General features: G+C 43.6%; 1 protein-coding gene across 1 annotated transcript in view; it reads right to left on the bottom strand.

The window, feature by feature from the left end:
* LOC106653745 (serine-rich adhesin for platelets-like) overlaps positions 1-23,204 on the bottom strand; it is a 127,930-nt gene that overhangs the window by 23,908 nt on the left and 80,818 nt on the right. The window contains exon 6 of the mRNA XM_014373288.2: positions 6,018-6,170. Within this exon, the coding sequence (XP_014228774.2) occupies positions 6,018-6,170 (153 nt within the window). The remainder of the gene's footprint in view (positions 1-6,017; positions 6,171-23,204) is intronic.

Raw genomic sequence — 23,204 nt, 5'->3', positions numbered from 1 at the left:
TGCTACAATTTTAACGAGAAAAATACACTCGCGTATACACAAATCACTTGGCTGTATATGGGTTATGATACGTACGGATATAATATATAATGTAAATGTATAAATGCCGCGGCGACTTTTCAACTAATTAAATGAGTTCGCGAGTACGGTGGCCGCCACGAGCTTTATACGCTTTTATCCGAACTCGTATCAAATATTTTAAAACTCGTGCGGTATTATCCGTGACGTTTATTATTAATTAACTCTGTACTTGTCTGCTCGCTGTATATCAGGTGTATCGGCCAATGAGGTCCATTTACGTAATTCACGCACGGATAAATATATTAAAATATATAGTTTTTACTCGAGCTCGAGAGTAACGAGAAAGGGCGAGGCTGTTAAAAGACAGAAACTTTGATTTTCAGCGAAAGTACATAAAGCTCTAATGATCGTCAATGAGTTTGTGTAAACGCATCATATGATGATTCGACACTTGCTGCGAGTGCGCACACACACGCACAATGAAACATAAAATTTACACGGGCCATTGAACACTCGTTTTCATCAACGACGTAATTCAAACCCGATTTACTCGTGGCAGCAGCTGTAAGGGCATAGAAACAAAAAACCAGCATAATTCACGACTCGAAATTACCTTGTGGCGAGTGATTTTAAAGCTATATATCGCGCGGCAGTATTTTTAAGCTCAACCAGACGTTCAACGCACGGCAATACAATAACAATAATCATGATAATAATAGTTGCAATAACATTTGCTCGCGTGGTCTATTGCAAGCGCGCACTTATATGCCTACGCACGTTTCGAAGTCGTTGACAAGCCGAAACAATATATAAATCGTCTATACGGCTCCGAGTCAGGATAATACAATTGTATATCCTAATGATAAACACGATATTAAATCTTTCTTCGAGTGCAAATCGGAGTAAAAAAGCATACTCTGTATATCACCATTACTAATTAATAGTAATGGTGTCATCAACAAAATGAAACTATTTAAAATGTTTTAAAATACATTACCATTAATGAGCTTGCGTTTGATAGAATTATTTTAAAATATTAAGGAAGTATCAATATACCTAAAAATGGTAATTTTATCGTTTTCAAAAAATTTAGATCAGTTCTACTACTTTAAATACGATAATGCTACTTTTGGCTTCCATCACTAGATGGCGATTACCTTTATGTGTAAATCTGCAAGTGGCAAAGTCAAAATAAACGTATAAGAGTACGGTTTTATAAAAAAATTTGTGTTAGTGGATACATCCATGTTTTAATCGCTGTTTAATAAGTAAAATATCGTACATGCGCGGCGTGGACGTGGGTAATTGCTTTCGCGCGGCGCATTGATCGGTCACACGCGAACGTGATTTTCGCACCTTATTATCAGACACACGGTATGTATCTTTATATACGCTACCTACGATGCATTTATACAAATTCGCGTGTGTGCTTTCGTACTCTCGTTCGAGTTAATAAAAAAAAATAAAATAAAATAAAATAAATAAATAAAAACATCACAGCAGCGACAAAAACAATCGATTCTCTCTAAACTCTAACGTCACGCGAGAATTTCCAAGAAACGTTGCTGAAGCGTGCGTTAGCACGCGCAGGCGGCAAAGGTTATTTAAGCGGAGCCGCGCAATAGAATTGCAAAAACTGGTCTGCATATTTGATTCGCGACCGGTCGCCGCTAGCATGCGTATGTGTATAGCTGCACCGCGTTGTCGTCAACAACAATTGATTTCGTCTGGTAGCTACTGCTGGCATTTGATCACCCCATTTATATATCGCTGATACGTATATATTTATTTATTTATTACGTAAAAACTTTATCAGTGGCAAACGTTCGTATGTACACGAGAAAGGAACATTTATATACGCGCTGCATAATTTGTACCGGGGGCTAGCCCCGAGCTAGCGGTCGCGCAGAAACAATACGCGTGGGAAGATCATCGCGGGCGTACCTATATATCACCTTCTCTCTCTCTCTCTCTCTCTCTCTCGTACAACAGGCACGCGTAAACTTTACTATATTTTATACATAAAGTAATTCATTTCGCGCAGCAGCAGCAGCAGCGCTGACTCATTGATTCGGTGGTGGGGCCTCGCGCCGCGTCCATCAGTAACCTTTATATACCAAACGCATGTAACGCGCATCGGTACCGCGACGCATTATTGCCAATTCTGAAGTAATAGACGATAGAGAAAAAAACGGAATAGAGAAAAAGACCGCGCGCGACGTTATGGCCGGCTTTATCGCAAAGCTCGCGAGCCGCCTGCATGTGCAGCAGTATAGTGCAGGCAGAAACTCGCACGCGCGCGAATCACGAACTGCGCGTGTTGTAATGTCGTGCTTTATTGCCTCGGATTTCAATCGCTTTAGCCGAGAGAGAGAGAGAGAGAGACGGACTTTTTTATGGGTCGTTTGGAATTATAAGCGGCTGCTGCTGCTGCTGCCGCACAAGCGCGCGCGAACCTCGTCCTTTTTTTTCTTCATCGCCCGCGAGAGCCGTACTATTTTCTCTATAGATACGTACGTGACTTTGACCAGAATTTAAAAAAAAATAAGTGAGAAAAGAAGTTTTTATTTCGGATTTCCCGCGAGAGCTTTGGGTAAGACACGTTTCGAATGTTCTTGTACTTGACGAGGTAGAGAGGTGATCTTATAAAATTCTTATTCGTAATTCTTGCCGTGTGTTGTCATTTTGCTTCAGTATACGCCTCGTATCGGCTGCGAGACGTACTATCATTTTAAATTATAATTTTTATTAATGTATCTCGTTGTTACTGTCATTGCGATGCCACGGGCCTCGACGTTTCATAATGTGTAGCAAAATAGTCTATCCGCAGATTTGTAAAAATTCATAAAAGCTCTTCTCTGCTCTCTTACTCTTTCGGCGTAAAACACGATCGTCGCGAGGTCCCGCGCGTCGCGATAAGTCGACTGTTTATAAACGTCTCGCGCCGCAGCTGCAGAACACACGCACGCATACACGTGCAGTTGCGGTCGGTTGAAGCACTGTGTACGTACGCGCTGTCGCGGGCTCTTCGTTTCCTTGTTTTTTCTCCTCTTTTTCACAACCCAAACTTTGCGATTGGGTGTGCGAACGTGTGAGTGTGTGCGTGTGTGTTTTGACACGAATCGCCTTGCCCCGAGAAACGGTACATTATGTTAGCTCAAGAGTTAGGGTGAATTTGTTATTATCGAGAGTATAAAAGAGCAACGGTATGTTTTTTTTCCTTCTCTCTCTCTCTTTTCCAGCCTAACGCATACCTGCTGCTACACACTGCACACACACATACACACACGTACACGACAAAGGATGCAGCTTTTTGGATAAGGCTAAGTATAGCCTCGCGTTGCTACTCCGCTAACGGAGCTTTCGCGAGCTGACATACAAGGTGATAAGGCGCAGCAGCAGCAGCCCCGGCTAAGAGCGATTGGCTCCACGCGGTTTTTGAACTGTGTGTGTGCGCAAGAGATGTTTTTCAGGTGCGCGTCGGCTCGATGTCGATTCTTCTTCTTCCTCTCCTTCTGCGCGGGGCGGTGGTGTGTGTTGCGATAAGACAGTCGAGCGCAAGATGTTACCGAACGATACACACATAAAACAATTATTTGAACGAAGAAGAGCGCGATTCTTCCTATTTTTTTTATTTCTCGGTCAAAGAATAAGAAAAAAAGCACACGCGATCGCGAGTATGATTCGATGTGCACTTGCGCGCGGCGAGGATTACTGCAATCTCTTTTTTTTTTATCGGCAACAATAACGTCATTTTTCTGCAGAAATCGAGTGCTTATCTCGACCGCGGCCGTGAATAATACATACGTGCCAGCGAAAAATGACAAATCGTGCGGCAGCTGTCGCGATGCTCCGTTTATTTTTGTTTCTCGCTTTTCTCCTCTTTCATTATTTTTAAATAAGGCGTGTGGATCGCAGTAAAAATTCAATTTAAACCGATCGATCGATCGAGACACGAATGAATATATCGAAAAACACGATCGACGAGCAGCAGACAGACGTATACGACGACATGTTACAAACAAAAGAGGGTATACATATAATATAATCTGCCGATCTGACCGCGATGACTAAGATGTCAACGCTACGACGATCCGATCGCCGCCGCCGCTTAACCACTGCTGCTGCTCGAGGAGATCGTGGAGGAGCTTTTGTCGATCGCGCGTTTATACATAAATATACGGCACGTAGAGTACAATATAACGTTATACAATAAGACAACACACTCGTCGTCGTAGTCTTGGCCGAACAAGCGATAAGTCACTCGTAGATCTATGACCTTTTCGACGCGGCGGAAAAGAGAGGAGGGAAGAAAAAAATAAATGGGCGCGCATCGCGGTCGAGTGCACACACATTTAACGCGGCGTTGTTGTATGTGTATGTGTGTGCAGTCGAGAGAGAGAGCTATAGATGTATATTTATATATACGAGCGCAATTTCCATTGAATCTTCTCTGGTTATAGCGAGGATATAGCGATCGCGTTTCAAAGCTCGTCTATATGCGCGCGCGCGCGAAGGGGACAAGCTCCAGGCAATCCTTCGGTTTCTCTCTCACTTTTCTCTTTCTTCTTTCTCTCTCTCTCTTTCTCTCTCTCGGAGAAGAACAGAAATACAATGCAATACACGACTCCTCCACTGTGTAGTTCTAAAAGCTTCATATATAGATACACACGTTTCCGATGGAAATAAGATCTCGGCAGAATGCGGAAACAACACACGGCGTATAGAGAGAGAGAGAAAGAAAGAGAGAGAGAGATGATATGCGCGCTGCACGCCTCGAACTCCTAAAGGAACATTGTCTCGCGCAAAGGGCACACACACAGACAAAACCTGGACGTGACTTTTTTTTTTGCTTAACGGGTTTATAGTTGTGTATATATATATGCCCGTATAGACTCGATGCCGAGTAACTTGACGCACTGCAGCGCCGGTCGACCTATAGGCTATCCGCGCGCGACGAAAGATTGCTGACATGGTCATAAGTTCGCCGATGGCAGAAAAAAATAACAGACAGACGCAGAGACAAACTAATGTATTTCCGTATATACGAGTAAGACCCGGCGCATAACGTTATAGGTTTTTGTTGTCCGCGCTCGACTGCGCACACAGTCGCGTTTATGCATATTTAGCCTACGCTATACGTACAGCGAGCTGTCAATATGAGCTTACACACGTATAGGCCCTGCGCGTTGGGGCGCCATTTTTTCACGAAGGTAAATATATACCGTTAAATCGGAATCAATTAAATATCGCCACACAATCGCGGTTTGACTCGCTTCCACATATACACAGCGATGAATTACTGCGTATAACGTGCAAGCATAAATTTAAAGTCAAAAAAGGGTCCCTGCTGTACTGTCGCTGCTGCAGCGGGAATATAAGCGCCGAAGCCAAAATGAAGTTATACAGGCTCCGCATCGGATTCCGCGCGCGCGCGCGCCCGATGCGTGACATTTATTTTTAATTTGCCTCGAGGCGCGTATACGTATATATAATGTATACCGAGGTTCGCGTATTCGTGCCGCGCCGATATTTTCCGAAACGAGGATCGCCAATGGCAAGCAGCTTATATCCAAGTATTATACGTACAGGACCAAAAGAGACCCTGTATAATGCATGCGCGTAAGCTCGACTCGACTCGGCGCGCGCGCAAAAACGATGAAACGGAAAAAACTTATGAATGGCCGATCTCATTAGGCCAGATTCGAGTAGCATCAGCAGCAGCAGCAGCAACAGGACGGGGCCTAACTGTTAAAAAAGCGGAGCAGAGAGACCCCCTGCCACCGGACGCGAGCGCAGGCGGTGCTGCTGCTGCGTGTGCACCTGAAAAATAAACGAGTTTCTTTGCGTTCTATACAGATAAGGTAATGGATACGACGCTCGGGCGAAGAGAGAGACAGAGAGAGAGAGAGAAAGAATAAAAAAATGAAGAAGAAGAGAAGCGAGAAAGAGGGAGAATATAAAAATAAGAAGAAGAAAAAAATATCTTCACGCACTTTTATCCTGTTGCTTATCCTCGGCTTCGGTTGTTGATGCTGCTGCTGTCGCTGTACTGTTCGCGTTACCCTGCTGAGGCTGCTGATCGGGCTGTTGCTCTTCCTCTGGCGACGAATCGTCCTTCGCCTCTGTTGTTGTTGTTGTCACCGGCTCTGTAACGAGAGAATGAGAGAGAAAATTAAAAAAGCACGTCCCAATGTTGCAAAATAATTTGATTAGTTCTCCGTGCCGTATTGATAAGTATTTGAAAGGGGGAAAGAAGAGCCGGACGATAAATCGATCGTGGGATTTCCGCCGATTTTAGAAATTCTCCGCGTGCGGACACGAGCATGTATATATACGTATACGAATGCCGGGAGTCTTATCTCAAAAATATTCAGCGCCACGAGGAGCCATCTCGTTAATTTATCGGCTTTTAACGAATCCTTAATTTTCGGGGGACTTTTAAGGTACGCGTGTAGAAAAATAGCTGCGATATCCACACACATACACGAGTGATTAAAGTTGTTAATCGAGATTCGTATAATATCGCACACACGTTATAATTTTGCAGATAGAACGACGGAGAGAGAGAAAGAAAAAAAGTTACTCAATCGAACACCGAGGGTTAAATACGACGACGTCTGGCTGCGGAGTATACATATGAGGTAGATTTATTCATGCTATGCATGTCTCTCGTGTGTATTTTCTCTCTGTCTCTCTTTCTTGGGCTGATAATGCGTATAGCACACGCGATTCTGCTATACACCCGAGAGCGCGGATTAATCAGTCTCTCTCATGTGGCTAATGAAACCGAGACTCGCGGGAGGAAATCGCGCGCGCGCATCTCGACTCGAGAGACAGAGAGACAGAGAGGAGAGGAGCCCGAGCCTTTTTGCAATGCCTCGTATGTATGTGGTAAGGCCAACTCCATCAATATATGAGACGGCGACGACGATGACGACGATCCCTGACTCCAATTAACCCTCATTATTAAACATATCCGATGAGCAGCGGCGCGTGTGCGCGATTCTGCTCTCCGACTGCGTGTGTTATGTATACATTGTAAGCGTGTATACATTTACAATAAGAAACGCACAAAAAAATCGAATATCTTTTATAACTGGATTTTTCTTTGCAATTCCGCTCTAGAGAGAATGAAAGAGAGAAAGAGAGAGAGACGGCGGACACGGCCGGAGAGTGGAGTACAGTTAACGCATGATTGATGAAACAGAGCCTCGCGACGCTCTGTGCTGCTGCTGCTGACTGCTGAGAGGACGTGTTTTAGTCTGCAATAGTTGCGCGCTGCTGATTCGATATATTGTTGTTACGTCTACGCGCGGATCGCACAAAAATGCCAATCGTGCGCGATCGCACGATACGATAAATTCTTTTCTTTTTTCTTTTTTTCAATTTATCAGTCGACGCAGTCTGGCCCAAAATATTACATTATATTACGTTCTTATTGATCGTAATTCAACAACGACCTAAACAACAATAACCTACATAATGTGTAAATTATGTGCTTTCTTATACAAGAAAGAGAGTGCGCAGACAACATCATCAGCCTATTGATTGATTTTTATACAAGCGTACACATCGAACAATTCGAAACTCATTTAGATTTATTCGTGTAGATCCCAAAAGATTTATACTATAATATTATTGAGACGCGACGACGATGAAATTAATTTTTTTTCTCTCAATACACCTCGAATGTCATTGTTGTTGCTTTTCTCACGCGCGCGCGGGCTGCAGCTCGAGCCACGCTCCTCGCGCGCGCGCAATTATATACATCGTATATATAGCTATACGTACACGGCTGCCGAAAAGCATCCATAACTAATTACGCGCAACGGCATTTAATCGACGGGGGATACCCTTACATTATACATACAACGTGTATGAGAAAAAAGAGGGAGGATAAAAAAAGCTGGGACGGAATCGGTGGCAACGTTCGCCGAAATTCGCTCCTCCAGCGAGTATGTATTACATATATATACATCTCCAGCACACACATAGCGTGACTCGGGTAATACGAAAATTGCGAGCATCGATCTTATTACGGAGTACGAGCACGTATGAGAGAGGCTCTCGCGTATATATATATATTCGCAGGCACGGAGTTGAAGGGAGAGAGAGAGAGGCAACGACGGGCGGCAAAAAAACGTCCCTTTGCAAACGCAAACGCACACACACACACATACGTATAATATAAAACGCGCCTCGTATATTATGTACACACGATCGAGCTGCTGCTGCAATTCCGTCGACGCCACAGCCGCCGCCACCGCGCGATGCCGATGCCGTTTATTTTTGGCTCGCGACTGTTCTCGTAATATACACGTTTTGCACGACCGATAACGAGTCGCGCACAGGGCGCAGTCTGGGCAGCGGCAACAGAAACGCAGAACCACATACACATATATACACACACGACGCAAAGAGAGAAAAGTTGAATTTCTCGACGATCGACTCGAGAACGGTTTTATTTCCGATTCTGCCCTTTCCAGCTGCACGATCGAGCTGCGTATACGTATAATAGCGTTTTTCGTAAATGGCATCGCCGTTTTAATATACCGATACGCCAAGCGATCGGTGCCTTTATAATATACTCGGCGACGAAGAATATATGATTTTCGAAGTATCGAATGTTCACGTCGATTACCAGAGTCGGGAGCACGTTGACCAAGTGACGTCGAAAAAAAAACAGTAAAATTAAAATTCATCGTTCAGCGCCGTGCTGATTATTTTCACCGCGCAGTGTAGGTGGTGAGTTGTTGCGCGACGTACACATATTGCACTAATAGCGTGCATACTGCGATTCATCTTAGCTCATTCAGGCAAATTTACTAGTGGCAACTAGCAAGATTGGTTAAATAAAACTATTAGTAACATCATAGCTGTAATGTTGTAGGTACGAATGAATTTTTTATTAGTTTTAAACTCGGCCACTAGATGGCTAGTGTACAATAACCTGTAAATCTGCAAGTAGAAAAGTCGAAATAACTGTACAAGTCATCAAAAGTCAAAACATATATTGTCACTCGAGTAATTCATTACAATTACTTTAGTGTTTTGAAAATTATTAATACATGAACGACGATCTCGAACGTCTCGAATCCGCCATACTTGAGCCGCAGATGGAGCGGGCGACCTACGATACGGTCGTACACTCCTCGATATGCTATATTATATAGCACTCGACGTCGCGGCGACGGGGCGACTCTTCTCATGTATATATTCGTTCGCTCGTTCGTTCGTTCGGGCGCGATCGCGTCTCGCGAGTGGGTGGCCTTGAGCAGGTCATCACCTCTGCCGCCGCCGCCGCCGCGCGTCGTATACATGTATAATATAAAGTGTGTGTGTTGTATACGATACGTGCTGCACATACGAGCTGCATGGCAACAGCCTCCACGCACACACACACACGCTCTCAAACTTCTTATTCGCTCGGTTGCTGTATTATATCGGAGCAGCTCGTTCGCGTTTTCTTCCTCTCTCTCTCCGCGTTCGTTCGCTTTCTTGCAGCAGCAGCAGCAGCAGCTCGTCGATATTCGAATTCTTCCTCGTTCGCGCCATACGGACGAGTCGCGATGTCCAAGGGGGCAGAGAGAGAGAAAGAGAGAGATGCGAGACGGCCAAGTGCGCAGAGCTTGTTTTTCCCGCGTATAATATATACTCGCTGCATCGACGCACTTGTAGCTATATAACGCTGCTCTCGCACGCGTACATACGCGTGCCCTGGTTGACGCTGTGCAGAAGCCCCCCCTGGTTCATCATAACTGTGTGCCTTTATATACATATGCGTGCGTACAGCTGCGATGTTTGGATCGAGTCGTCGCCGGTCTTCTTCGTCGTCGTAGTCGTGCTCGTCGCGTGTAGTTTGTAGGATATAAAGGCGCCAGTTCAGTAGCCAGGCTATTTGTGCGTTATGTAAATAAATGAGAGCACTCGGCGGAGTCTTGGGTTGCTGCTACTGACGCCGTCTTGCGCGTCTTATATACTTGGTTTATTTGACTTTAAATACATATTACTTATGGGCTCGAGCTGTATATCGCGAGCTGCAGAAGGAAAGAGAGAGAGAGAGAAAACGGAAGCTGTATTCTCGAGGATGTTTGGCTAATCTTCGCGGATATTAACTGCGCACAGTGTTTTTGCGCGGCAAGTTGTTTTTGCGCGCGGCAAGACTCGAGGAATGGCAAATGGATATTATTTCTGGATAGCGACCAAGCGAGCTTTTCTTTTGGTCTCGGTTACTTACGGATCGAATGGTATCGCCGTAGCAACGACCGAACTGTGTCCGCAAGCTCTGCAAGCTCGAATCGTTTTAACAAAGAAAATGTAATCATCGAGCTACGAAGTACGAAGCTCGAGCTACGAATACGAGTAAATTACCAGTTTTCCGTGTGTTATAAAACGCGGCTACAAAAGTTTCGGTATTATTACGGAATATGATATACCGATCGCGGCATATCTACGCAAACGCTACATACGCGTACCTATACACACATAAGCAGTGAACAATATCCACGCACACGTGTGGCGCGTGCATCATCTTCTTCTTCAATTGTCAGATCAACAAGCTCGAACGAGATCACCCCTAACAAATTCAAGTTCTCGTTGAACGAAACAAAGGATATAACTTCCTTTTGTTAAAATAAGACGAGCGTTACGTTATAAGGTACGAATCGGATAATAAGCATTTTCAGCCACAGTTCGTTTTCGGGTTGTGAGTTTTTTACAAGCTCGCCCCCTAGCGGCTCGTTTACATATTATATTGTTACGTGGGCTCACTCTGTGTCGAAATAAATCTCCGAGATGTTCCGGTTTGAAGAGTAAACTTGTCTTTTCATTGATTGATAAAACGAGTGATCTTTCAACAAGATTATCTGAAGATAATTTATACTATCTACAGAAGGTAGCGATAAAAAGCCACTTCTTATACAGGTAGAATAAGATATCTCACAAACTCGAACAAGATCACCCCTACACCAACAGTCACAACTTCATCGAGGCCAACCTCAGTAGCTACAGCTGCCACGTCGAACTCGTGATTCCTCATCATCGCACCGACGCAGTTCATCGAATCACCGCTACCTAACGAGACTTTTTTCGTAATTGTTATCCGTCCTATCACAATATATAAGGTGCGCGCGAGCCGCGAAAATAAAAGCCCGGCAGTCTCCGCTCGGCCATCCTACGGACTCTATATCGCTATATAATGCAAGCCGCTATACAGAGAGAAAAGAGAGCCGCTCAGCAGCTCTCTTCCATGTTGTGTAGAATATATATCATAAAAGGATATACAACTGCCTGCTGCTGCTGCTGTTGCTCTGTGTTGCAGCAGCAGCAGCAGCAGCAGAGTGCGGAAACGCGATTCCCATCCAGAGATCTGTACATATATTCCTCATTTTCTTTTTCTTCTTCCTTAACAGCTCGCAGAAACACACGTATTACGGACATTGTGTTGCAGCAGCAGCAGCAGCAGCATGGCGAAGAAGAAGCGGTACACTGAATTAAGCGAAAATTTATGAGGGCTTTTAGCGCGGTATATAGCAACAACAACAGCAACAACAACAACTCGATGAGAAGAGGAGGTATTTATGCCATCCTTATAGTACACGCACTGTATATAAGGATTTCTGGCGAAAGCTTTACCCTATATATATAAATTATATACACGTGCACCGCCGCCGCCGCGTGCCGCGCGCACGTCGAGAAAGACAATGGGCGCACGGCCGCGCGCAGCGATGACGGACATTTAAAGAATCATCGACGTAACGATCTTTTCCGGTCGCTTTATATAGCTCGTGATCGCGTGGCAACGAGAAGGGCCGCTCGTGCGGTGCAATTTCGTTGTGTATATATAGCTATATGTATATATTCAAGGCTGCAGCGAGGGATCGGCAACGATCGAGCGCCACTCTCGGTCCGCGCGCGCGCGCGGGTGAACATCAATTAAAGATCGCTCGCGAAGCGCCGCGCGCTGCTTCGTCCTTTTCTTTTTTCCTCGCATACACACACGTATATTCGTATTATATGTCCGAACCTCTTTGGTCCGCGTGAGTGCCTTATTATTTATACTTATGTATAATTCAAACGATAACGAAGTTCTGGTCTGCAGATCCGCGAGCTGCGATCTATCAAATCTAATTAGCGTTTGGCGCTTAATTAATTTCATCTTTCATATACACATAGAGAGCTATGTATACGTACGAGCATGAATCCGCACACGTAAAAATACATCGCGTACGTAGAGACTAGGCCGGGACGCGTGTAACGCTAAAATGAATGAACGAATGGATAAATAATTTTATACACATATATACGTATACGATACGTACGTATATGCATTAAGCCTCACCTACTCGCTCGAGAGTAGAGCCGGGCCATAAATCAGTAGCAAAAACGAAAAAAAGTTCACTGGCGCGCGCGCGCGCGAGCAAGTCGTCAATATCACACTTTTCTCGCGCGAGCGTATATATACCAGCAGCTTCTAACCCACTAATTATATTCACTCGCGAATAAATCCCAACTGGCGCGAGCTCGCTAGCAGCAGATACACCCTGTGTGCATGTGCAGCAGCATCGATATCGCTTTCATAAATCACCGCGCAGCAGCAGCAGCAGACTCTCGCGCACAGGCGCGAGCACACACGGATATATAGATACACCTTCAGTGTATATTTGTATCGGTTATAACTGCGGTGGGAGGGAAGAGGAAAAAACAAAGACGAACAAAGAAAGGATCGCGATGGGGGGAGGAGGGTGAGAAGGGACGGGCCTCGCTCGACTCTCGTTCGATCTTCAAACAGACAGACATCGCGTCATCGTTAACTAATGCCCCGGTACCGCGAGGCGTTTTGTTATTACGTATAGGTAGTGAGTGCGTAATGCGCGCGAGTTCAGACAGAGGCTGCGGAGCCACGCTGCGAGATTAATTAGCCTTAATTGCTACTGCTGCTGCTGCTGCTGCTGCTGATATTGATGTACAAAGCCCGCGCGCAGTATTCACCAAATCGATCGGCCATCGATTATTTTCGCATCCGTTTTGTTCGTTTATACGAGCAGCACACATGTACAGCACCACATAAGGCTGCAATCTCGAGAGCAGCGAGGAAAATTATGACGAGATTCTGAGCACCTCCGCCTGTCGAAATAATTTGTACCGATCTAATGATCGATTTGTTCGATCGATTAAGCGATGTTATACAATCGGTAGCAGACCACGCATTCGAACGTTCGTAAATTGACGCGTATATAATACGAAAGACTGCGTTAAAAGAAGGATAGACGAGTCCGCACGCGCACCAAAGTTGTTGAATAAATAAAAAAAAATAAAAATAAAATAAAAGTAAAGGAAAGGAAACAAAAAGAAAAGTAAAAAAGACACAGAAGCGGCTTCTCTCTCGCTCGCGCCGAGGTTAAGTGAATGAGAAAGATAAATATAATAATTACGCCGGGGCAAATTGTGGCCTGTGCACTGCAATACTGCGCCAGCTCGTGCGTAGGTATACTCTATACATGCACTCGTGTGCAGTGCTCCAAAGGAGGAGCTCAGCGAGGCGCGCGCGCGCGCGCCCGTGCGAGAGCGGCGCTGAAAGACAAGCGATGTGCCGCCGCCACCACCACCACCACTGGAGGTATATAGTACTCTGTCTTTTGCCCATAAGGTATGAACGCGCCACAGGTATATATGGAGGATATAATACGTATAAAAGCTCTCACGTGCACGCGCTACGTGTGTGTGTGTATCCTTTCGGCTTTCTGATTGCTCCCTCTTTTCGCGATCCTCCGGTGTGCATTTTAAATACACACAGACAGAGAGAGAACGCGAATTTTTCCCGCGTATACTTGTTGCTCGGCCCGCGTGTCCTTTCCCTGAAAGTTCGGCATTTTTTTCGAGAGTATGTATCTCCTCGGATGCGTTGGATTTTTAACGCACCTGCGCGCGGTCGAGGACAAAGGGATATAAGCGCGCAATGCGCGCCCGTGATTGATTTACTCTTTCTCTTTCTCGTGCAGCTTTTTCTTCGGAGAGTAAAGAAAGCATTTATTTTTTAATCGATCTCGAGGCTCGCGTTTATTAGGTATGCAATATATACAACAACGATCCGTATGTAGGGTAGGATATCGCGCGAGAGCTTAATTTAGCAGCGAAGAAATGATAGCTCGCCAGAGTGGTTTATATATATATCGGGTAATGGGTCTTGGGCAATCTTTAACAACCGACAATCATCTCATTACGATAGACTTTTCATCGTGCGGTGCACCTAGTGAACTTAATGCCACCGCCGCGGCTGCCGCTGCTTTTCATCCGTACCGCTCCGCAGAGGCCTCGCTTTTTGTATGCATGTGCGTGTGTATGTGTCTTGCACTAGATGTATACTTATTGGGATGCTATTGGCTAATTGCCACCGATACGATGTACGGACAATGCATAAATCTACGAGCTCGACGCGGATCGAGCGAAGAAAGTCCCGACGAAATCGATGTTGGAATTCATATGCGCGCGCGCGGCAGGGAAACTTTATTACGCGAACGCGGAAAATTTTACCATCATAAACGGCAGAATGTCCGCGAGGTGCTTTATGAGATCTCTCTCTCTCTAGTATCGAAAACAACAACAAGAAAAAACGAGAGCTATGGACGCACGCGCGTGCGGACTATAAAAGACTTTCAAGCAATTATGACTCTTCGAGACTTTCGATTTTACGATTCCTAGCGGTATTATGTTTGCATACCTTTTTGCTCTCGCTCGTTTATACTATGCGTGTGTGTGTATATAACTCGATGCCGCGTATACTGTGCGGCACGCGACACTGTTTACATGTAGTTACTGTAGCCTACTTCGCAGGCAAGGTTGAACGTTAAGGTATAAATGAAACATTATTTAATCGGAAAAATTTAAATCGTGCACTTTAAACATAAATAAATGCATCTAAGGATCGTGTCACCTTATTAGATCCAACATCCTATAGTCTCGTATTTCTGTTTAGAAAATTTTTACTAATGTGAACGTGATTTTCGTTGCTGTTTCGATGATAAATGCGCAGTAGTGTATTACTGCGCAGGACACAATTGATGATAGAGGGGGCAAAGTATCGATAAGGAGCTACCGCGGACCACAGTCGCGGACTCTCCTCGCTAATAAATCGGCTTGGAGAGTTCAGTCGCTAACGAAGAGTAGAATAGGTGAGGTTCCTCATAGGTGAGCAAGTGTTTACAAATTTTGAAGAAGAACAACAATCGCGTACTTGAAATCGAGGTATATTCGAGGCGTTTAACCTCGAATATTTTCGTAGAGTATATCGTGCAAATTATGTAATCTAGCGAAGGATGGAGAGCTGCGGAAACGTAGTTAGGTATGAATTTTTATGCGCTATTATGCTACGATGATGATATTATTTGTGTGATTGCTTCAAGAACTCGATTATAATCTTTAGGGTGAAAGAAGAACCGAGCGACACGTGGTCGAATGCTGGTGACAATTATGTTCCCAATTTGGTGGACTCGTGCAAAGTCGAAAACGTGGAAAAATCGCCATTTCATGAATCATTGGTGAGTTCAAGATATTTGAATTACATTTCATTTTTTCATTATCAAAAACTATTACACCAATTTAATTTTATAGGCAATTTACACGAATGAGGATATGAAGGTACAAAAAAAGTTGGATGAAAAAATATCCATAGAGTTCGAGTGCAAGTATGTTAAACCAGAACTCAAGCCTCTATCGGCAAGCATCTGCAAATCAGAGTGTCGTCTACCAATTGTGAAAGTAGAAGATGAATATCAGAGCCATGAAATAAATTATCGCAAAAAATCCTTCGAATGTGAAATTTGTCACAAATCATTTGCATACCCGAGTAATCTTAAACGCCACATGAAGCAAGGACATAATAAGAGACCCTTCCAGTGTGAAATTTGTCAAAAACCATTTAGACACAAAGGTCATCTCAAAGCTCACATAAATGCAGTTCATGACCGTAAAAAACCATTCGAGTGTGAGATTTGTCTCAAATCATTTGGATATAAGCGTGACCTCAACAAACATATAAGTTCAGTTCATGATCGGAGTAAACCCTTTGAATGTAAAATTTGCCAAAAATCATTTGGACAATCAGGGGCCCTTAAGCGTCATGTCAATTCAGTACATGATCGTAGAAAACCCTTCGAATGTGATATTTGTCATAAATCATTTGGACGAAAAGAACACCTCAAAACTCACATAAATTCAGTACATAATCGGAGCAAACCCTTGGAATGTGATATTTGTCAAAAATCATTTGGAGAGAAACATAACCTTACAAGGCACATGGCGGCGGTACATGAAGGAAGCAAACCTTTTGAATGTGATATTTGTCATAAATCATTTGGACAAAAAAATGACCTCATACGTCACATAAAAGCAATACATAATCATAGCAAACCCTTCGAGTGTGATATTTGTCATAAATCATTTGGACGAAAAGAACACCTTAAAACTCACATAAATTCAGTACATAATCGGAGCAAACCCTTTGAATGTGACATTTGCCACAAATCATTTGGTGATAAGAGTAACCTTAATAGACACATACGTGCAGTACATGATCTGAGCAAACCCTTCGAGTGTGATATTTTCCACAAATCATTTGGACAAAAACATCATCTCTATAGACACATAGAGACGGTACATAATCGGAACAAACCCTTTGAATGTGAGATTTGTCACAAATCATTTGGAATAAAAGGTTATATCAAAAGACACATAAATGCAGTACATGATCAAAGAAAAACCTGCGAGTGTTATATTTGTCACAAATCGTTTTGACAAAAAAGTGACCTTGAGCGTCACATAAATACAGTACATAATCGGAGCAAACCCTTGGAATGTGATATTTGTCAAAAATCATTTGGAGAGAAACATAACCTTATAAGGCACATGGCGGCGGTACATGAAGGAAGCAAACCTTTTGAATGTGATATTTGTCACAAATCATTTGGACACGAGGATACCCTCAAATCTCACATAAATGTAGTACATTCATATCGACGCTGTTAAGGAAGAGTAGCACGTTTCTATACATTTTTAAATGTAAACGTGCTAGTCTTCCTTAACAGCATCGATATGACAAACCTTTTGAGTGTCAAATTTGTCATAAATCATTAGGACGGAAAGATTATCTTAAAACTCATGTAAATTCAGTACATGATCGTATCAAATCTAATGAATGTGAGATCCGTCATAAATCATTTGCACACAAAAGTTCCCTCAAATCTCACATAAATGTAGTACATAATCGGAGCAAAATGTTGGAGTGTGATATTTGTCGTAAATTATTTAAAGAAAAGGGTAATCTCAATAGGCACGTAATTACTGTACATCATTGTAGCAAGCCCTTTGCATGCGAGGTTTGTCACTATTCTTTCGCAAACAGGAGTAATTTGAAAAGACACGTAAATACAGTTCATGTGGGTTTGAGATTTGATAAAAGTCATGTAGCTGCAAGTAGATCTTCAAAACTTATACCTTCAAACTCAGATGTAATATAGAATTTTGTACCTATATGAGTATTCGTTACAATAGCAAACCACTTATATAAAGATGCTTCAATTTTGTAAAAAAATAAACAATAAAGTAATTTCAACTTTTTTAATTTTGTTGCGAATGTAAGACATTTTGTTTCGCCTTTGGCTACATGCCACCGCACCTCTTGTTATTTATTATGTATAAGTAGTGATAATTTTTTATTTTTCAATAAACTCAATCAAAAGCAAGTAGTACGACAGTCTACTAATTAACTTTTTTCGTATTTATAGAGAATTTAAAAAAAAAACACAAGCAAAAGTGAATGATTATAATTGTAATGAAGTACAAAACGAGTATACGCGAGCGAGCATAGTACATCTGAATCCATAATTTCATTAATTTTTTCTTTTTTCATTTCTTTAAATTCGAAAGAAAATTTTACAAGCATTTGATCTGAAAACGACGTAAAACGTATCGATTCGAATGTAATCGGTCGCTGCACATGCGGCTATTTTACCCACGATTTTTATCCTGTTCTTTAATAAAAAAGCTCTCGCAGATCGGAAGGATATTTTCTTCGGTAAATGCACAGCGCGCACACACATATCCGTATCGGCTACGGCGCCCTAATAGGTTCTAAGGACTTTGAAAATAGGCGATACTGACAAGAATCGCAAGTTACACTTTTACACACACGAGTATGTGCATAGCGCGCGAGAGATAAGCCACCACGAAGTGTATTAAAGCGGGCGCGCCCGTGTCGAAATCTTAAATTCGTACATATATAATGTATAAATGCGGCACCTTGCACGCCGAGTGATTTAGAAACTATTAGCCCTTATATATATTCGAATGCGTTTATGTATACGTAATATGTGTAACGTATAAACGCTGCACTACACAAAGAGCTCGTAAAAAAAGCACCAATCGACCGTAGCTGTCTCCGGGGATAGAAGGAGAGGGCTTTGAATATAATCTACTTTCTATCGAGCTTATTATCAAAATGTACACACATACACATGCACGTATAAATCGCGGCTGAAAAATGATTGAAAGCAAAGGATAATGTATTCCGCGTATGGTAGTATAATGTATCCACTATACGGGTGGGGAAGTGCATTTACCTGTCGAGGGCGTGTGCATCAATATTTTTATGCCGCTGCTGCTGCAGTAGTGCTTAGCATACGGAAAGAGAGAAAGAGAGAGATACGAATTGGTACTCGCCCGAGCAGCGTAAAACGGCTGAGCTTTTTGTGTATATATTAATATTATATACGTATCGTATGGATGTATGTAACAACAACAACAACATTACGAGCCACGCGCATTAACGCACCGTACGTATATATGATTAATCGTATTGTATGCTAAGGCCTGTTGTACGTACATTAATGTATACATAGCGCCTGGCGCCAGGCGAGAATTTTTCTTATATTATAAACTCCTATATACGGAGGTGCGCATAGACACGAGAGGAAGCGCGCCACCACCAGCGCGCACCCGAGGAAAGTTGAACGATGGGTGCTCTTTGTTCTAAAATATACGATACGTTTATCATCTTATATGTATACAACGAAAACTCACAGAAATAGACGTATGTACGTGTATACGCGGGAGATCTATGTGTGTAGGCGTGCGCGCAGTAAAACGTGTCTGAATTCGATAATTTGCGAGAGGGGCTCGGCGACGACCGCGCGACGAAGAGCGACGACTACGACGACGATCGTAATATTTCACCATCGTAATTTTCGCGATATAATATAAGCAAACACACACAGATGTATTTGTAGCGCGTTACATATATATTTGGCCGAATACCTGGCGCCGATAATTCAACTTTCTACACTAAAATCGGTATAGATACGCTTTTCCCGCCACGCGGTAATTGGTCACTTTGCGCTTGTACTGCTCGCTCTCTCTCTGGCTTGTCAGTCGCACACGCCCGAGATATACACAACGCAACGCGCAACACACAAAAAACCGAACGATCGCCAAATATCGTAGCGATCCGTGGATATATTTAAATACATATATACACGTAGGCTGTATACGAACTCGCGTAACTGTAAATTATTCTTTCACTAGGAGAGAAAGATAGATAGAAAGAAAGAAAAAGCGCAAATTCGTCGATTACGTATCAGCGCGAGCGATATAATCGCGCGGCTTGAGCTTATAGCCTGTGTACAAGGGTAAAAATGTGCCGGTTCATTGTCCGCCCGCCACTTGCGAGCACTGACTGAGTCTATCTCTATACATAATTATAATAATAATACTACCGTTTACCTAATGCAATCATCGATCCTCTATAGTCCAATGATTTATTATTGTAAATCCACGGCGTCGTCGAGGCTATAACTCGATGCTTATTTTATACGGACTTCGAGGGCGAGTAAATCGCAGCGCGAGCTCGAATACAATAATACGTACGCAATATTATAATGGCGTACGTGTATAATTATTGCCCAAAAAATATTATCGCGCGGATAATCGCGTCCGAAGGTATCTTTACAATCACACCAGTGAGCTACGTGACTTTAGGTTCAACCTGAATATTTTTTCTGCATCCGGATACACACACACAGACACACGCCCCGTACGGTGAAAGCAGTAGCAGCAGTAGCAGGTCTCAAAGTCAATGATCTGCATTGTTCGCGCGCTCTCGACGGGCGCAAGAATTAAGAAAATATTTTTCCGTACAGCCGCGCGCGCGAGACGGCAATTAAAAGCGAAAAACAGTACGAAGCGTCGAAGCAGCGGCGGCGCGGGGGCCAGTCGATCGGCAATGCTTATATTATTAAATACACACACGCTGCAGCTGAAAAGTGCATCTGTGAGCGCGCGCGCGCACACACATAGAAATTCCGGGAACTCTCTCAATGTCATCCAGTGTGTGCGTGTGTATGCGTGCGAGAGAGCGAGCGAAGAAAAAAAACACCAAGAAGGTGCCCTTCTATATAAGCTGCGCACATTGCTGCTGCACTGCGAGTCGAGTATATACTGTATATATAGAGCCGCTGCCGCATGTGCAGCAGTGCGCGGGTATCACGTGCTGCGCGCGAGCGCGAAGAAACGAACGATCAACGAAGAAGAAGCGTCGGCGCGTAAGGGCGTGTAATAATAAGTGTATACAGCCGGTGTGTGTATGTGTGTGACTTTTTTTCGTTTAAATTAGCCATATACACAAGTTGAATAATATACGCGCGTATACAGACAAACACGAACGTATATGTATAAGCGCGAGAACGAGAGCCTATATAATGTACGGACAGCAGCAGCCCGAGTATACGGGATGCACCATACGACGCACTGCGCTGAGAGTGAGTGAGTGAGCGAGCGAGAAGCTCTCGGTACATATATACACGCGGGCATAAGAAACGAGAGGAAATGTATTTGATGACTTTTCTCCTTCTCTCTTTGCATAATGTCCTTCGCCCACACGCAGAACGCATTAACGCTCGGTGCAGTGTTCAGTGTGCACCGGCATTGCACTACTGCTGCTGCTGCACCATGCGCACACGAGAGGAGGAGGCTCTCTCTCTCTCTCTGCACTTTCGCCTTTATTTGCCTTCTCGCCAACTTTTGCTGCCTCAAACGTCTCGAAGCGAGAGAACCTTATTATATGTAACCCTCGCGTCTTCAGCTCGTCGTGGCCGTCTGTATGTGTGTGTACGTTCATCCTTGAAACATCCGCGGAGCGTGAAAGGTTTTTTCGGCAGTTTATTTAGATTATAACGATGGATTCTTTTACTTCTTTTTTCTCTCTCTCTCTCTCTCTCTCTTTTGCTCAAAGTGCACACACATTAACACACGTGCGGCAGAGAAACGTCAAATCTCGTCGCTCTCTTTATGTATGTGTGTGTGTATAATATTGAACGCTCGCCTCCTTTTTTTTTACAAATGTACACTTGAGAAAATACACGCGGTTAAAAATGTCGAGTGTCGAGTGCACGTATATACCGAAATATGTTTCGCCGGAATATGACCGGTACAGCAGCTCCGACGCTGACTCTCGAGTACCTCTGCCGCGCGGGTGTGCGTACGTATAATTTTTCGTAATACGCTCGCAATAATAATGAATAACCGTTCGGCAAAAAAAAATACAAGTTTAATTTATAATTTTGCTCGGCAAAAGCACACAGGGTCTCGATGTCCAATTTGTTTTTACTTTTTTTTCTTTCGACCATTCCTTTCGAAGGCTCGAGCGGCCCCGTCAACTAACAAAAAAAAAAGTATTAATCATTCCGCGTATCCTTGGGCAGCGATCGTTAACGTAATAAACTCAATATACAATATTACTCGAACGCAGTAGCAGCAGCAACGACTACCGAAGTCACAAAAGACCGAATGGTTCTTTATCTTCCGCGCTTCGAAATCGCTGTCTTACTCCTCTTTCTTTCGAGCGCGCGCGAGATTTTACAGCTTCATCATCATCGCTGCGGCTGTCGGTCTCTTTTCTCTTTGGCAGCTTTTATATTATATATACACACACACACACAAGACACACGCGTGTAATCTACAGCAGTAGCACAGCCATCGCGTGATACAAGCGATTCGGCCCGCGTGTATAATACACAGCAGCAGCAGCTCAGCGCTTGTATGACATAATTACCGCAAATGAGTCGCGAGTAATTGTATATTATGTACAAGGCGCGTAAGAAACAAAAGCCGCCGAGGCGCAAAAGATCGGTATTATTAAGATACGTCCGAGCGTGAAATCTCGAAAACGAATGCAGCTGCAGCGGTAGTGTCCCCGCGTACCAAACGTTTTCTTTTTCCTCCAACTTTATTATCATTGTTTATAGTATTATGTTTAACGCGCACCCACGCGCTGAATCGCGGCAAAACGCGAGCGCGAGCTATTATAATTATTATCATACGTACACGCACATATCATGCAGCGTAGCATGGCGCTTTTAATACGGAGTCGTAATGAGAAAATTAATGGCTATTTTGAAATACTCGAGCGAGTCCGTGTATAATATTCATCCAAGTCTTGATATACACTAGTGCATGTATGTATACACGACGATGCAATCATCGAGAGTCTGCTGCTGATGCTCATTTGACTTAGTAGTCAGTATGCATGATATATAAAACGCGGCGAATCTCTCTAGCACACTTATAAATTTACCGTATACCTTCGATGGGATAATTCATCCTAATTTTCGTTTTGAGTAATCTTTCAATCGCCGCCGCCGCCGCTGCCAAGCGGCGAATCTCCGCGGCCCACTTGTTGATACACGTACATAAAGACGCATAAGAGATCCTTACATCAAAGATAATCATCGCGCGCGGCCGCGAGCATTTATCAAAAAGCAATCGCTAATTGTTCCCTCGTCGATCGCAATTGCTCTTGCACGACTACCGAAACACGTCCACGCGCGTACTACAGCACGTATCGTATAGATGTGTATCTCGAACACGCTCGAGTGCAGTCATCTGCTCTTTGTTGCTTTATAAGGACCCGCGCGATCTATGCGCCAGAGTGATCTCTGTCTCCGTCCTGCGAAGCACATTGTGTACGGCTCTATTTGCGTAACCATTAAAGGCTCGCGCGGAATCGTCGATGATCCAACTCTTTTGCTATTTTGCCGATTGCAAAACCAGACCTCGCAAAAATGTACATTATGATATAGCTATAGGCTGGTATATATCACAAGGCAAAAAGGCATCGTCTATATAGAGATTTG

Source organism: Trichogramma pretiosum, unplaced genomic scaffold (assembly GCF_000599845.2).
Source record: "Trichogramma pretiosum strain Unisexual culture from Peru unplaced genomic scaffold, Tpre_2.0 scaffold21, whole genome shotgun sequence".
NCBI classification, from domain to species: Eukaryota; Metazoa; Arthropoda; class Insecta; order Hymenoptera; family Trichogrammatidae; genus Trichogramma; species Trichogramma pretiosum.
Note: the sequence above shows the minus strand (reverse complement) of the source record. Positions and strands in the feature narration are given on the sequence as shown.